Source organism: Chiloscyllium plagiosum, chromosome 33, assembly GCF_004010195.1.
Source record: "Chiloscyllium plagiosum isolate BGI_BamShark_2017 chromosome 33, ASM401019v2, whole genome shotgun sequence".
In the NCBI taxonomy this organism is placed as follows: Eukaryota; Metazoa; Chordata; class Chondrichthyes; order Orectolobiformes; family Hemiscylliidae; genus Chiloscyllium; species Chiloscyllium plagiosum.
Window position 1 is genome coordinate 14,807,263 of NC_057742.1, and position 18,086 is coordinate 14,825,348.

General features: G+C 37.9%; 2 protein-coding genes across 3 annotated transcripts in view; one reads left to right on the forward strand and one right to left on the reverse strand.

The window, feature by feature from the left end:
- The window catches only part of wnk4a (WNK lysine deficient protein kinase 4a), a 74,256-nt gene extending 65,832 nt beyond the window's left edge, over positions 1–8,424 (forward strand). For both annotated transcript variants that reach the window (XM_043674988.1, XM_043674989.1), the window contains exons 17-19: positions 2,990–3,497; positions 4,603–4,805; positions 6,465–8,424. In XM_043674988.1, the coding sequence (XP_043530923.1) occupies positions 2,990–3,497; positions 4,603–4,805; positions 6,465–6,556 (803 nt within the window). In that variant the 3' untranslated portion in view covers positions 6,557–8,424. The remainder of the gene's footprint in view (positions 1–2,989; positions 3,498–4,602; positions 4,806–6,464) is intronic.
- An 8,775-nt stretch (positions 8,425–17,199) lies between these two features.
- LOC122539862 (cytochrome c oxidase assembly factor 3 homolog, mitochondrial) overlaps positions 17,200–18,086 on the reverse strand; it is a 4,930-nt gene continuing 4,043 nt past the window's right edge. The window contains exon 2 of the mRNA XM_043674990.1: positions 17,200–17,693. Within this exon, the coding sequence (XP_043530925.1) occupies positions 17,587–17,693 (107 nt within the window). The 3' untranslated portion in view covers positions 17,200–17,586. The remainder of the gene's footprint in view (positions 17,694–18,086) is intronic.

Here is an 18,086-nt window from a genome sequence, read left to right on the forward strand (position 1 = left end):
CCCTCCTCCCTACCTTTTATCTTAGCCTGCTTGGCACACCTTCCTCATTCCTGAAGAAGGGCTTATGCCCGAAATGTCGATTCTCCTGCTCCTTGGATGCTGCCTGACCTCCTGCGCTTTTCCAGCAACACATTTTTCAGCTCTGATCTCCAGCATCTGCAGTCCTCACTTTCTCCTGCTTCTTTTATCATGTCTGTTCTGAAAAGGAAGGGTTATTGTCCATCATGCTGTGAAACAAATTTGTGGAGTAGGGCTCAATTTTCAAATGCAACATGCAGTAGAGCAATGCAGTGAGGTTTTTATAATCTTTTGTAACCAGTTGACCTTTTGTATTCTTTAAGCATAAGAGCCACTACCTTCTGTCTGCTACCTCTCATTCACAAAGCCACCACCACTCACTCTAACTCAACTCACCAAGAGAAATGGGCACTTTGCCTTATGGCATGAAGAGTCAGTCTGGTGATTTGTCACTGTACTCACTCTACAAGTAGTATATTCTTTCTTAAGCAAGGAAACCAAAACTGCAAACAATAGCTCAGGTGTAGTCTCACCAGTGCCCTGTCAAACACCTCCATACTATTTGTCTTCCAAAATTCTTATTGCACCTGCATGCTTTCTTTCTGTGATTGGTGGACAAGATACCCAGATCTCTTTGTATTTCAACATTTCCCAAACTATCATCTTTAAATAATTTTCTGCCAATCACCTTTTCCTGCAAAGGTGGGTAACTTTTCATTTATCCACATTATCTGCACAGGCTGTATATTTTGAAAGCTACCGTGTTACTTTGGTATGCATACATAAAATCATAAATTTCTCCCTTCAATCTGTTTTGCTGTTATATTTGGTTAAGTAGTTATTGATCTTGCTAGTTGTAGTGTTAGCAAACATATTTAGTCCAGGGAAGAATAGTAGAAATTAATTAACCTTTAATAGCACTTGAAACTAGTTCAGCTGACAAGATTGCATTGTTTCGCATAGAACATCCATTCAAATATGGTAATATAAAATTTAATGCTAATAAAGATCAATCAGTCTCTAACTTAATACTGAAAATCCAAATAATGCAGCTGAGTATCTCAGATGTGACACTGAATTTGCATTTTGAACTAGTGCTATTTTATGTAGGCTGTTATATTAAATATATAACACATTTTGGAGCAAAATGAGCATGTCATTTTAATCTAGATGTGCAAAAACAAGTTGATATACTGGGTTGGCATTGTAAATGATAGAGGTGGAGTGTCTATAGCAGAGAAACAGGAGGCACGCTGCAGCTCCCACCAACAGGCTTTCCAGTCTTTGCGAGTGGATTGAGTGAAGAACTTGGCACATGAATTAGCTGGATCCATTCACAGTCACAAAAGCAAGTGCAGATGCTGGAATCCAAAGTAGACCAGCAGGAGACTGGAAGAACACAGCAAGCCAGGCAGCATCAGGAGGTGGAGAAGTCAACATTTCTGGTATAAACCTTCAGGAATGGAGGTGGGGCTAGGGGGATGGGGATCTGAGGTTGGAGTAATGATGCTTCAGAGTCAGGGCTGTGAGTAGTGTCTTCTGGACCTGGAAGTGCATCAAAATGAGATATTGGCTTGATTTAAGTTATTGGAGGAGTGTACTGGTATGGAGAGGATCCTGACCAGCTCAAAACGGAATGGAATACTGTGTTGTGAATTCCATGCTCCAATAGGATTAGCAAGTCAACTGCTGTGTTACTCGATGGCTGAATAGGCTTGCTTGGCCTGGGGACATTCTCCCTCATTCCCAGAAACTGAATTCCATTCCCAATGCACTTTGCAGAGCTATTGCTGACCTCTTAAAGCCTAACAGAGTGAAAATGCCTACTGGTATTCCTCCGCCCATCAGATGGGCACTAGTTATGTCAATAGTGGATAGATAGTGTATAACAAAGCAGAGTTTTACAGTATCTTCCAGATACTCTCCTCCAGACCACCTAACTACAAAAAAACTCAAAGCAAAGGGTACCTTCTTACAGCCTATAGACTGTAACCCCTACAGCTGCCATCGTGCTGACTTGTACATACAATAATGATGAAGCATACCAGTTATTTCATGACTCACGTCATGGAGACGGTGAAACATGTCTTATAGGCCACATTTCGGGGTATTTTCAGTAGTTTCACAACTGGTATTGGTTACTGCAAGTTCCTTAAGTGGAGTTGGGGAAATGAGTTCTGTCAATTCTGTCTGTGAAAAACTATCCCAAGTGATGAAATGTCTCCTCGAGTGCCTTTACTACCAGAGCCATATAGTCCGGAAAATTTGAACAATGGTGAGGGAAGATGTATTAACATGACAATAAGTTGTTTTAGTTTTTCTAAATAAAAGTAAAGCTAGGTGTTTCTTTAGAGTTGATGTTACAAAAACTGGTGATGTCCTTGCATTCTTAATTGGCGATTAAAGAGAATGCATTTTATGGAAAAGCATAGGTATTCAAGCACAACATTGCAACCTCGGGGCTGGGTCCATGCTGGATTTTTGATCTTGCCAGTTTTTTGGTAGGGAGGTTTGGATCAAGGGCCATGCGGCCGACTTTGGGTACAGGAAAAACAGGTGCACGAAACCAATAATCAGTCAATGAAATGAAGCAACACGCAGTGAATAACCCAGCAAGTTATTTTACTCCCCTAATAAATAAAAATTCATGCAAGACAGCCTAAGAGAATTCTGTCTGGTTTTCAGACTTTGCTGGTCTTTGGATAGCCAGATTTGGGACGATGTACTAGTACTTTCTAAGAACATATTATAAAACAGTTTCCATTTATTACTTTAGTGCATAATTATTCAATTTAAGTGTTAAAAATAAATATTTTGAATGTGATTGACTGATTCAACAGCTTTATGTACTCTATTGCAAGAAATACTTTCAGAATGTATAGAAATATATTACTTCCAAATTACGTTCTTAGCATATTGAAAATAAACAAATGTAGCTTTAGCAGCTTGTTTGTTTTTTAATGTTTTGCAGAGTTCAAGAATTTTCAGCAATCTGGTTCACCCCAACCTGTTACAGTCGGACGCTTTGAAGTTTTGAAAACTCAAGAACAAATCAAAGAGGGCGATCACCTGACAAATCAGGATGACAGTAAACCAGATTGTTTAGTTCCTGACAACTGCACCGCTTTGAGAACAGCTACAACTCTTGGGGAACCAATGTTGGACAGCGGATTGAGTACTGCACTGGGATGTCAGCAAGATAGCAATTCAGAGCTATGCTTGTCCACCCAGGCTCTGCAGCCTTCATTGTCAGCAGCAGCTTCAGAGATTCCCAATCATTCTCTAGACAGTAACAGAGTAATGGTCAGTTCAGGAGATGAAAAGCAAAATACTGATTCCAAGCTATCAGATGATCACACTGATTCAATCCCAGTGCATGGATGGGTTCAGTACTCACGGTCAACTATCTATATAAGCAGTGATGATACTGAAAGTGATGGCGATGAAATATTTGAAGAATTACAAAACTTAAGAGAAAAGTAAGTTCTTGAGCTGTTTGTTCATTGTGTTGTACCCAATTTTGTTGAATCATAATTTAGCCTTTGGAATATGTTTGCTAAAGTTAAATGCAAGTCTGCAAGACATTTCACGTTTTTAATTTGATGCAATGCAAGTTTTATTTATTTTAGTTACTAATATATCAATTTTTTAAAAGGTCAAGACCTGTACTATTAAGTACTGAACAAATATGTAGATTTATTTTAACTTTCTGTTAAGTTCAGCACTAACTACTAAATAGTCTCCTATAGAGTTGCTATGCATTGCATAATTAAGCAATACTTTTAATGGCAGGGTGTTACACCAATTGTAATGTGGAGTTCTGTTTTGGCCAAATTGGCCAACGCGGAAGCTGCTCAAAAATGCCCTGTTCTTAGTCAAAACAGAATAAGCAACAGATGACCGCTTTGTTTTTTTTCATACATTTTACCTCAACATCTAGATGTAACCTGTGGCAAACCATAATTCTCCTACAGGATGTGTAAGCCCATTTCTTTTGGCACAGTCCTAGGATGTGCAAGAGGTTGGGGTTATTTATCATTTAATTAATTCAATCAGAAAAAGTGATGCTGCTGTCACAATAAATGCTCTGTAGGGGAAACAGCGTCCTTATATTTCAGTAAATCTAACTAGTAATTGGCTCCACAATATCTCTAAATAAACAGACTAATTAAAGTACTAGTATAAATTTGCCAATCAGTTTTGCTCAAAACAATGCGGAGGCTGAAGTCAAACCAGAAAATGCCAGAAATCATATCAATTCAGGCAGCATCTGGAAAGAGAGTTACTATTTCAGGTCATTGACCTATCATAAGAACTTCAGTCCAGGTGCAATATCCAAATTTTCCTGATGGATGCATGGTCTCACTGAATTCAGAGAGGGATAATACATTTCCAGGAGGTTAAGATACAATTCAGACGGTCAGAAGGTGAACAGCTCAAAGCGTTAACTCTGTTTCCTTTTCCACAGGTGATGCCTGACCTGCTGAAAATTTCAAGCATTTTTCTGTTTGTATGTTAGACTTCCATTATTTACAGAATTTCCCTTTGTTTAAAAGGTCGAAATATTTTGTGTTAATCCAACAGGCATATGGCAGAGGTTCAAAGGTTACAGGCAATACAAAAGAAGGAGATTGAGGAACTGTATGAAAAGATGGGTAAAGTCCCTCCTGCTGGAATAGTTTCACCTGCTACAATCTTAACTGGACGGCAAAGGCGCTTATCTAAAGGCAATTTTAACCAATCCCGCCGTAACAGCTTGCAACGACTTGAGAGTTTACAGCAAGCAGGTATCTATAATCGTCTAAAATGAATGACTGACTGCACTTTAGGACCAGAAGATTTACCTTTTTTTTTGATATTTTCAAACTTCATATGAAATTTTGTTTACATGGTAATTTTATTCAGTAAGCTTAAAGAATGAAAATGTTTAATTATCATTCATTGATGATATAAAGTGCATTTATAAGATCACATGACAAACGTGGATTAGGAAAGGCATTTAACAATGCCCTAAATTCAAACCTTTAATGGAGAGTGTTTCAATATGTTTGATAGCTTACCATCCACTTTTACTGGTATTTCTATCAGGAAGGTTGACTGAAAGCATAGGTCAAACTGATGGATTTATGGGGCATTTTACAGAAGATGGAGTGGGAGAGTGGTTAGATTGGGAATACTATATAACGAAGCCGAAGTGGCAGAATGCTCTGCCATCATTGGCGTGGTAAAACAAGAGGTCAAAGGGGACTACAATGGGTTAGATTTAGAGGTACAGAAAATAACAGGGTTTGTGGATGAGGTGCAATTGCAGGATTTAAAGCAGGGAGTTAAGGAGCCATATAGCAGTTTAAAGAGGAGGATGACAATTATAAGTTTGAACTGTTTAAGGTTTGGGAGTCAATGTAAACTCCAGAATTATGGGTGGATAGAAGTCGATGCAGTTTCACAGCAGAGTTTTGGTTGAAGTGAAGGATGGGATAGCAGTTCAAACATTCACCTCATCTAAGCTCTCTCATAAAGATCCTAGACCCCCAGCTCTGTTGCAATGTCTACAGAAATTGTTAAGTGATTTTAAAATGTTGCCTTTATTACTGCAGCCAGTACCATGTATTGATCACTATAAGAAGAGCCTCTTGACATCAATGTAGTGTTCTAGATCATTACACAGTTTCAGTATTTAACTCAACCATGGAAATTTGTGGGAATTCCAATTACCATACTGTTCCTGCTATCATTTAAATATCTTCAAGTATATAGTAAATATTAACATATTTCAGAAATCCTCCTTTGTCATTCTGGTTGTCTTAGATAACAGTTAGTGTGGTCTGCAACCAATCCACACGAGGCTCAGTTTAAGTTGACATGCCAGATAGCCTATTTTCCTTCCTTGAGGTAAATACTTCAATCACATGACAGAGATATGTACATATATGAATAATTACAATATATGGGAAGATGTGATCAAGCATGGCCCATGCAGATACATTCTATTAACAGCCCTTTGTCCATATGTTAAACACACCCATAGTGTACATAACAGCAAAATGAAAAACAGTGTGAACATGTCATTATTAATTTTAAGAGTTCAGCAATCTTATGAATTCCTCAGTATAAATGATATCAATACTTTTTTTTAAACAATCAGCAAGAAACCATGTATGGGCTATTATACCAGTGTCATGTTTTAAGTCTCAGTATAGTACAAAATTTTCAGTCATTTGCTTTGAAAAGAAAAATGACAACGCATTCTCATTTATTGTCTAATTAAGTGGAGTTTCTTTTTGATTTTGGCATAATTCTGTTGAAGCTTTCATATGTCTATAACATCAACTTAATCAGATGACTACTTTTTCACATGCAAAGAAATATTGAGATTGAACCATTGCTACAAATTTTAAAGACCATTCTAATGATAAACGTGCAATGTTTATGTTGAATATTTGCAGGATTCAGCCGAAGAAATTCCTTAACAGGTAGTTGCAGCTCACAGGATCAACGGCAAACACCATCCACTGTTAGTGGAGGTTACTTTTCCTAATGGCATCGAAATTGGGCTGAACTGTTGATCATCAAAAACTAAGCTTCTGCGAAATAGGTCGATATGAAAAGGAACAGAGAAATGCATCATGCTCCAATTGCAATCAAGATTTGTCACTGTTATGCTTTGAATATTCTACCCACAAATATCGTCTATCATTGGACTTTAGCAGAAGTTCATGTTTCGCTTGGAATATAACTCCATGCACACCATTGCCTGTTTTCATATAAAAGTCTTACCTTTGTATAAACTTATGATCTTCAACCGGATGTTAAGAAATATTTTGGGTGACCATTATCACAAATGTATTATGGCACAGAATGAAACACCTTTTAATACTACCACATCACATCATTATATGCACTACAGTTGCTTTTCATTCTAGATACTGGTTTCTGGGAACACAGGAAAGCACATCACAGTTTTAAGCAGATAATATTATCTGGCGTGAAATGCATCAAATATGGTCTGTTTTAATCACATTCTGCTTTAAAAAAAATCTATTTTTCTTTTTCTACTGATAGACCATTAAAATATACTATTCATATTAACTTATTTCTAAACAAATCTGATTAAATCAGATTTAAAATTAAATGCAAAATGAGAATCGGTAAGAATTGTTGTCTTTTTAAAGTTTAATTCTACAATGTAAGGCAACTTCAAGTTAAATTCTAGGTGCTAAGCAACCATTCTAAATCATTTATGTTTTTTTTTATTAAAATATACTCTTCCACTGTGACATTGTAAAAATTGACTTTATTCATGGTATGTATATATGTAAAAACTGGTGTTGAATCAGCAAACTATAATGATCGCATCAAGGAGATTTCTAAATTTAAAACTATAAAAACAACTTTCTCATTTGGAAAGTTTAGTGTAATCTATTGTAAATGACTTCAAAGCTTAAATATTTCCTTCTACTTGCGCACTTACATGCTCATCATTAAATGCCAAAGAATTGTATCTGAAATATTTTATAAAATATTTAATAGTGTCTTCTATCAAAGCTCTGGAATTCAATGTACATCTGAGAGAATTACAACAATAATGATAGTTACTAAATCTTTGTGGTTCAGTTAATTGATTGTGAATGTTTAAACTTTATGACAGATGAAATTTTATATAATTACTCAGTTTTTGGGGGGAATTGTAGTGTCCACTTTAATAAGCCTACAAGACATTAAACTTGATAATAGCCTGCAATACTGACCATTTGGCCTTAAAGTTAAGTGAAAGCTTGTTTTGTTTCAACTTTGTTTTATTATCATGAATGTAGGAAAGTCACTTAAAATAAACGTAAACCTTAACACGAGGTTTCAAACCCATATAGTAGGCCTAAAGTCAAAGGACAATTAAGATGTCTAGCAAGTAACAGTGACAGCAAAAAAAAGACTCCCTGCAGGTTGCTGGTGAAAGTAAGTCCCTTTCCTTACTTTAGATTTAAATTTGTTGATTTCTACAAAATATTTCCAAGTTTAGATGACAATCTATTTTAATAAAATTGCCTTCAGCCCTTATCACCTCAATTCACCTTTTGTAATGGCGATATAAAAGAAAACAGATACTATCTGCCTACTTTATCACAAATTATCACAATTTCTGAAAATGGAAGGTTAGGGCATAAAATTATATTGATTAGAAGAGTCATGGAACAGCCTGTGTGTTGGAGGGGGTACTTGTTCATGAGTAACATTTAGAGGGGGAAATTTTGTTGGAATACAGGGTGTATCAAAATCATAAATGCACTCTTTGTAAATTTTTGTATAGTATTGTTAATGGGAAGATACTTCTTCATTACCATTTCTGAGATGATTATGTTCAAACAATCTATTGGAGGTATATTATAATTATTAAATGAATGAATCAAATGGTTATGTTTCTGTTTTTTTTGTTCAATATCTTCCCTCACAATTTAAATTAAGCTTGTAGAAGCTTCTTGAACAAAACTAAAAACTGTGGAATGTGCTGCCAAAGAAAGTGGTGGAGGCTAGTACAATTCCAACATTTAAAAGGCATCTGGATGAGTATATGAATAGGAAGGGGTTAGAGGGATATGGGCCAAGTGCTGGCAAATAGGACTAGATTAATTTAGGATATCTAGTCGGCAAGGACAAGTTAGCAAAGGGTCTGTTTCCTTGCTGTATGTCTCTAAGACTCTATCTCAGTTTGAGACTAAAAAAGTCCTATCTAAATTAATATGTATTAGTTGAGAAATATTATTTTAAAACTATTTGAAAACCAATATACAATTTTTATGATGGCTTAAAATGTAAATAAAATTGCATTAAATCTGTAAAAATCATAGATCATACAGCACAAAAACAACTCTTTGGCCTAACTCGTCTGCACTGACCAGACCTCCCAATCTAACCTAGTTCCATTTGCCAGCATTTGGCAAATATCCCTCTAACCCTTCCTATTCATATACCCTTCCCAATGCCTTTTAAATATTGTACCACATCATCTGGCAGGTCATTTCATACATGCACCACCCTCTGCATTTAAAAAGTTACCACACCAGTCCTGTCTAAATCTTTTCCCTCACCTTAAACCTATGCCCTCTAGTTCTGGACTCACTCACCTCAGAAAAAAGACTTTGGCTATTCACCCTATCCATGCCCTCATGATTTTATAAACCTCATAAAGTCACCCCTCAGCCTCCAATGCTCTGAGGGGAAAAAAAGCCCCAGCCTATTTAGCCTCTCCCTATAAGTCAAGCCGTCTAGTCCTGGCAACATATTGTAAATGCTCCAGTAGTGACATGGCATCTTTTTTGTCCACCAACACTAGCAAACAGTGATGTATCTGAATATCTGCTTACTTACAGGAGGCTACACCATACAATTCCTGATTTACTCGTGTAAAAACAATGTAATTATTTTCTTGAATACAATACTTTATTTTAAAAATTGGATTTTAATTTTAACTTGCTATAATATTTCACAAATTAATGCAATTCTACAGTCATTGAAATCCAGATACTCTACAACTTTGTTCGCCAAAGTTACAAAGCTGGCCCCCTTTTCTGAAAGCTGTTCCTTTTCTCCAGGATACTGTGTCCTGATGTTTTTCAGAGGGGTCATAAATCAGTCGGGGCTCCAAAACAACTGGTTTGGTACAGAGATGAAAAGAGTTTTGGGAAGTCTTTTTGTTTATATGTAAACAGATGAGACTTTAGACCGCAGCTTTCATCTTTTAGAAGTAACCTGTATAATGAAAGGAGAGTGGTCAGTCCTGAAAGCTGAATTCTTGTTTCAGTCAGTACAGCAGTGGGCTTTGTGGAGACAGGCTGCTAGACTCTCTCTCTCTTTCTGCCCTTCTAACTTTGACCTGTAAGCCTTTGTTTCAGTTTTACTCTATGTTTAAGGGGGTTTGGTTATTGGGACTGTTGTGTATTTTCAGAACAGCATAATTAAGTTTAGTTTGGGTAGACTGAGTTCTGTGTATATTCTATCTTCTGTTCTTTGTGTTTCATTCTGTAATTTTGTGAATAAATTTTTGTCTGTTTTAAAACCTGGTAGTCAACTGAGCTAACCTACTCCGGATAATTTTCACTGTACACTTACCAAAACAAATAGCAAAGTTACGGTCTGGGCTGTCTACTTAAGAATGTTTTGAATGGTCTGGCCTAGTCCATAACAGATTGGGGGCTCTCTGCAGGATTTAGACAGCGAGTGGTAGGTACTAGCAACTTTATTTCAGATGTTGGTTTGGTTGGGTAGACAAAGCTTGGGATAACAATGGCTCTTTCAGTCATCAAGAGTTTTCTGGAGGTGGACAAGATGACTGGAAGTTTTACAGAAGGTGAATAAGACTAAGCTGCAGGAGTTAGTAGACAAACTGGTGCTGGAGCTACCTCCTAATGTGAAGAAAAATGGTATGATTTCAGCGGTAGCTCAGCATTTAAATTTGCTGAAAACGCATTCAGGATCTAGGGAGATGGCAAGAATTTAATTGCAAATGAAGCAGCTTGAGTTAGAGGTAGGGAGAAGGAAAGGGCAGCAAAAATGAAACAATTTGAGTTACAGTTAAAAGCGGAAGAGAAATAAAAAGAACAAAGGACTTTAGCAGAATAGAAATAAAATATTTGAGCTTCAAATACTATACTTAGAAAGGAAAGTCAGCTTAGAAGGATGGAGATGAAGACTAAAGGCAAATCTAGTGAGGAAGAGAGTGAGGATGACCAGACCCACGGCGGGTGAAAGCCTGATGAGAAACTGTTAAGTTCAAGCATTGCCCAAATTTGATGAGAAGGACATGGAAACCTTTTTCATATCATTTGAAAAAGTGGCTAAACAAATGCAGTGGCCAGTGACTATGTGGGTTTTGTTGATCCAAATAAAACTTACAGGTAGGGCTAGTGAGGTCTTCGCATCACTATCAAGGAGATATCTGGGGAGTATGAGGAGGTGAAAAAAAACCATCTTAAGTGCATATGAGCTTATACCAGAAGTTATAGACAACATTTCAGGAATCTAAGGAGGAACCCTGGTCAAACCTATATTGAGTTTAAAAGGATCAAACAAAGTAATTTTGATAGATGGTTAAGAGCTTTAAAAATAGAGCAAACCTACGATGCCCTTAGATAGGTAATTATTTTGGAGGAATTCAAAAATTCACTCCCTGAAGCAGTACTAACCTATGTGGAAGAGCAGAGAGTTAAAACAGCAAGGTTAGCAGCTGAAGTGGCTGATGATTATGAGCTGGTCCATAAAATATGGTTTGGCTTTCAGAATCTATTTCAGTCCATGAGTGAGAGAAATTGGGGCAAAGAGAAATCCTCACGTGGAAAGGGAAAGGTAGATCTCAGTGAAGATCCTATGGATAACTTACAGGGTAAAAAGGAAACCCTTGAAGAGGACAAAGAAGGAAAAAGCTCTGGTGTTTTCATTGTAATAAAGTGGGCCACATGAAATCACAGTCTTGGTGGGGTAGGACAAAGCCAGATGTACAAAAACATGACAAGCCTGGGAGTTTTGTTGGCATGGTATCAGAAAGCACAGTGGAAGCTAGAAAGCTGCATCAGAGGTTGATTAAGGAGGAAGTGCCAGATCTGCTTAAAAAATATAAAAGCAAGGGTAAAGTTTATTCACATAGACCAGGTAACGAGGTTACAATATCAAGGGACACAGAATCTTCTTAGTCTGTGATGCTGAAGGATGAGGAGATATGTATTCCTGAAAGACTATTGCCAGAAAAGGTAACAGAAATTCATGGTGAGACAAAAAGCGCTCAATTATGTAAAGTGAGGCCAAAGTGTCCACAAAAAGAGTGAAGAATTTGTGGTAGGAGTACTGGACAAACCTTCAGCTCCAGGAATACAAATTAACCTTGCAAATGATATAGCTGATTCATTGGTAGGCATGCTGCCTACTCTAGCTGAAAAGCCAGTGGAGATGCAGGCAAGTGAAGCACTGCAGGAGTCTTATTTGGGTATCTTCCCTAATTGTGTAGTAACAAGATCGTGGAGTCACAAGCTGGAGTAGAAGAGATCAAAAAGCACAGATAAGGAAGCTGAGGTGGTCTTCTCAGATACTTTTTTTTAATCAGATAAGTGGGACAGAACAGGATCAAATAGGTAAACATGCAAGTATCTTTAGCTCTGCTAAGCTTATTAAGCTACAGCAGAGAGATGAGAACTTAAAGCAGTTGTATCAAAAGGCATATACATGGAAGGAGAGTGAATGCATCCCTATGTGTTATTACCTGAAAAATTATGTCTTAATGGGGAAATGGAAACCATCACACACTCAAGCAGATGAGAAATGGGCAGAGGTTCATCACATTGTTTTGCCAGTAGGGTACAGAAAGGAAGTGCTGTGAGTGGTGCATGAGCTACCACTTGGAGGTCATTTAGGAGTGAGGAAAACACAGGCTAAAATACAAAAGACAATTTTACTTGCCTACACTACACAAGGATGTTGAATTTTACCAGATGTGTCATACATGTCAGCTAATTGGAAAAACACAGGCATTAATAAAAGCTGCACCTTTAATACCTATACCAGCATTTGAGAACCTTTCATGAGAGACTTGATTGATTGTGTAGGTCCCCTACCTCAAACAAAAAGTAGGAATAAATAATTATTAAGAATAATGGATGTATTGACTAGATTTCCTGAGATAGTCCCATTATGCAGTATCACAGCTGAAAGGGTTGTAGAAGAATTACTCAAATTTTTTACTAGAGACAGACTACCAATAGAGATACAGTCAGATCAAGTATCAAACTTCACATCCAAACTAGTCATGGAGGTTATGGATAGCTTGGGAATAGAACAATTTGAATCTACTGCATACCATTCATAATTGCAGGGAGCACTGGAAAGGTGGCATCAAACACTAAGGACCATGTTGAGGGCTTATATCAAGACTATCCACATGACTGGGATAAGGGAGTTCCATTTGTACTTTTTGAATGGGACATTCCTCAAATCAAATTGGACAATGAGGATGTTGTCAGAAACTGGGATAAATTATTGAGTTACCTTCCACAAGAAAATTGAAATGACCTGAAAGTTATTACTATCACATGGTGAGATACGCAGAAATAAACTGGGAAGTACTAAGCTAATTGTTCATGGTGTAGATATAGGAGATGCTGTTCCGATTAAGCAACATACTTGTAGGCAAAATCCTCTAAAGTTGGTACTGGTTCAGAAGCAGGTAGAATACATTCTCCAAGATGGCATAATTGAAGTGAGTTACAGTGACTGGAGCTCATCCATAGTCATGGTGCCAAAGCCAAATGGTACCCAACAGTTACGTGTGGCCTACCGAAAAGTCAATGCCCTTACAAAGACTGATCCATATCCAATTTCGCGGTTGAAGGACTGTGTTGAAAAGGTGGGACAAGCAACTAACATTTATAAATTGGACTTGCTCAAAGGCTACTGGCAGGTACCTTTGTCAGAAAGAGCAATGGCTATTTCAGCTTTCGTAATACCAAATAGACTGTATCAGTTCAAACTCATGCCATTTGGTATGAAAAACGCTCCAGCCACATTTCGGAGACTAACTAATAAGGACATTGATGGATTACCCAACTGTGTGGTGTATATTGATGACCTGGTGATTTTTAGTCACACATGGAAGGAACATTTACAGCATTTATCAGACTTGTTTGAGCGACTTTGGAAGGCTTGCTTGGTGGTAAATCTAGCTAAAAGTGAATTTGCCAAACCCCAAGTCACGTTCCTGGGCCATGTTATTGGGCACAGACAAATGGCCCCACCGGATGCAAAAATGAAAGTGATTGGGGAATTTCCCACACTGTCGATGAAAAGAGCAGTACTACGGTTCCTGGGATTGAGTAGATTTTACTGAAAGTTTGTGCTGTATTTTAGCAGTGTGGTTGCTCCACTCACCGAAGTGTTACAAAGGACAAGAAGTTTCAGTGGACAGCAGACTGTCAAGACATTTGACAGCCTAAAAACTGTGTTAACCACTGCCCCAGTATTAGCCACAACTGATTACATGAAGCCTTTCAAGGTGGCTATTGATGCCAGTGATGTGGGTGTTGGTGCAGCCTTTGTTTCATTTTTACTCTATGTTTAAGGGGGTTTGTTTATTGGGACTGTTGTGTATTTTCGGAACAGCATAATAAAGTCTAGTTTGGATACACTGAGTTCTGTTCTTTGTGTTTCATTCTGTAATTTTGTGAATAAATTTCTGTCTGTTTTAAAACCTGGTAGTCAACCTCACTAACTTATTCTGGGTAATTTTCACTGTACACTTACCGAAACAAAGAGCAAAGTTATGGTCTGGGCTGCTGCTTGAGAATGTTTTGAGTGGTCTGCCCTTGTCCATGACAACCAATAAAGGACATGTTCAGCATCAAACTGCAATGTTAATATTTCTCAAGTTTATTCGACAATTGTAAAATTTGAGAATTGTTTGTTTGTTGTGTCCCAAAGCTTTAACAAAGAATACTGTACAATTTCAATATCAGTTCAGCAATGGTCTTGGCGAGCTGGGCTGTGGACAAGTAATTAGGCTGTAGCTTTTTTTCCCCATGTTAGGGAGAGGAAAGAGAGGTGTAAATTGGCCATTTGACGCAAGATCGTGATAATTCTTTTAAAGCTTGTTCCTGTTGTATTGTTGTTCATTACCACAGTTCCCAACCTTGATTTCAAATCATTCCATGACCTCACATCTTCCTGCCTCTGTATTCTTCGTTAAAGTTTTGGGACATGAACAATTCTCAAATTTTACAATTGCTGTACAGTCCTCTAGGATCTCATTCTATATAATCAAGGTGTGCAGTGCAATAGGCCCAAGACACAAATATTGGTCAGGGATCATGGTGTGTAAAGTGGCAGGTATCTGGAAGCTGTGTCATTTTTGCAGACAGAACATAGATGTTCCATAAAGTCTGTGTTTCGTCTCCTCAATGTGGAGGAGACCACATTGTGACTAGCAAATACACTATACTAGATTGAGTGAAATACTGGTAAATTATTGTTGTTATTTCACCTGGAAGCTGGAAGAACAGTATTTCATTTTCCATCTGGCAACATTACAGCCTTTAGGACACCTTCCATACCCTTTACCTACCCCCACACTTCAGGCTGTCTTGATTTGGGCTGCTTTATGCAGTGCCAACCTATTGTCACCTACTAATGATCCCATTACCCGATTTTCTCTCTCCTCAGCATACTATTATCAATCTCTTTGTCTTCCTGTTGTTCTCTCTCTCTGCACTCCATCTCTGCCTATACTCTCACTATTTTCCCCTCTCCACCCCATCTTCAGCATATATGCCACCTTTTCCTAGCTGCCATCAGTTCTGAAGAAGTCACTAGCCATACACCCTTAATTCTGCTTTCTCTCAACAGCTGTTGCCAGACCTGCTGAGTTTCTCCAGAGGGTGGTACACAAAAGGAATGTGAGGTGGGTGCATTAACATATTTCAAAGGCATTTTGGACAAGTAAATCTACAGGAAAGGATGAGAAGGATGTGGGCCAAATGCAGGGAAATGGGGTTAACATGGACAGACATTTTAGTCGGCGCGGTCCAGTTTGAGCCAAAGGGCCTGTCTCTGTGCTGTAGGACTCTATGACACGTGTTTTTGTTACTGAGTGTGGTACCAAGGAGCTCTAGCAAAAGTGGAGACAATAGTAATCATGGTTGGAAACTTCTCCATTGGCTGAGTCACACTTGGCACAAAGAAAGATGGTTGTAGTGGTTGGAGGTCGGTCATTTCAGCTCCAGGACATATTTGTAGGAGTTCTTCTGGGTAGTGTCCTCAGTCCAACTATCTTCAGTTGCTTCAGCAATAGGATCATAGGATCAGAAGTGGGGATGTTGACTGATGACTGCACAATGTTCTGCACCATTCACAACACCTCAGACACTGAAGCAGACCATGTTCAAATGCAACAAGATCTGGACAATATCCAGACTTGGGCTGACTAGTTGTAAGTAATGTATACCACACAAATGCCAGGCAATAACCATATGCAACAGAGAAACTAATCATCACCTCTTCACATTTAATGGCATCACCATTGCTGAATTCCCCCAATATCAATAGCCTGGGTGCTTGCTATTGAACAGAAACTGAACTGGACTAATCAGCTAAGTAGTGTGGCTACAAAAGGAGCTCATGACGCTAGGAATCATGCAGCAATCAACTCAACACCTGACTCACCAAAGCCTGTCCACCATCTATAAGGCGCAAGCTATGTGTGCTCCAACAGCACTCAAGAAGCTTGACACCATTCAGACCAAAATAGCTTGCTTGATTGGTACCATATCCACAAACATTGTCCCTCCACCACTGACATTTCACAGCAGCAGTGTACTCCCTCTGAAAGATTTCCAGCAGCAATTCACCAATGCTTTTTAGATAGCACCTTCCAAATCCATGAACATTACTATCTGTAAGTATAAGGGTAGCAGATACATGAGAAACACCACCTTCAAGTTGCACTCCAAGCCATTCATATTCTAGACTTGTAGGTATATCACCATTCAGTGTTACTGGGTCAAAATCCTGGAATTCCCTGCATAGTGGCATTGTGGGTGTACCTACACCAAATAGATGGCAGTGGTTGACTATCATCTTCTCAAGGGAAACTAGAAATGGGCAATGATTGCTGGCACAGCCAATGACACTCACATCCCATCAGTCAATAAAAATAATTAAAGATAGGCAAAAAATGTTGGTCTTGCTAGCAATACCCACATCCCATGTAGGAATTGTAAAAACAAGATAATGAAAAAGCACTCTAGAACAGTATTCATGTCAAGCGTAATAGCCTGGAAGGTTAACAAGTTCAGGTCGGTGTTAAGAACTATGCACATATAGCAGCTCTGTAAACAATTCAGGAGTTTTACAGTGACAGGAAAAAGCTGATTGGTGGCAACAAGAAAATCTTGAAGAGAACACTACCATACAGTATGCCTTTCTGTAGCTGACACAGTAATTGTACCACTGAATACAAAAGATAGAATCACAAAATTTGATTTTGGCATCCTGTCACCAAAGCAAAGAATGTTCCTGTAGTCATAGCTTTTGGTAACATGAGCAATTTTTTGCTTCTTCCATTTAAACACCTAGACAATGTCAGCAACATTTTAATCACAAGGAGCTCAACATCACCTCAGTCATGTTAAATTTTTCAATTGTATGAAAAGCTTTTATACAGTGTGGACTTTAATTTCATTGGAATTAACAGGAAATGACATACTGAATCACAATGTTTTTACATTTCTTTTCAAATTGTTAATGTGGTGGGAAAGATAATTATAATCAAAATTTATTACTGCAGCAAAAGTATACATTCAATTATGCCATATACAAAGTATCAGAAGTCATGGATTTAATAAGTTGTATCCTCACTTAGACTGACATAAGATCACTTCTGGATAAAGGCAGTCAGAGACAGAAAATGAAAATCTCCATGAACTCTGAAAAACATACATCTTGATCCAATGTGTTTAATTTCCGCTAATATATAATAGTTGCATAATTGTTCAATTTAACCAGTCATGAATCAACAATACATTATGTAAACTATGCATTTCAGTTTACTGAAGTCTTAGAATTACTTCTTGCTTGAACAACTTTTGCTTCTTCTTCCAAATCATCCAAAAAACGTTCTTGCGATACTGAATAAAATGTGTATCCATCTAAGGAGATTATGAAGGAAATATCCAAAATTCTGCATGAATCTATTCAAAATCTAAAGCTTCGTTGGTGTAATTCAGTTTTTGAAATAAAATAAAACTTACCATTAGCATAACAGAAGTCAAATGAATATAAGTTATTCTCATATTAAATAATTTGATAATTAACCTTAAGCACTAGAACATAGAAGAATACAGTGCAGTACAGGCCCTTCGGCCCTCGATGTTGCGCCGATCCAAGCCCACCTAACCTACACTAGCCCACTATCCTCCATATGCCTATCCAATGCCTGCTTAAATGCCCATAATGAGGGAGAGTCCACCACTGCTACTGGCAGGGCATTCCATGAACTCACGGCTCGCTGAGTAAAGAACCTACCCCTAACATCTGTCCTA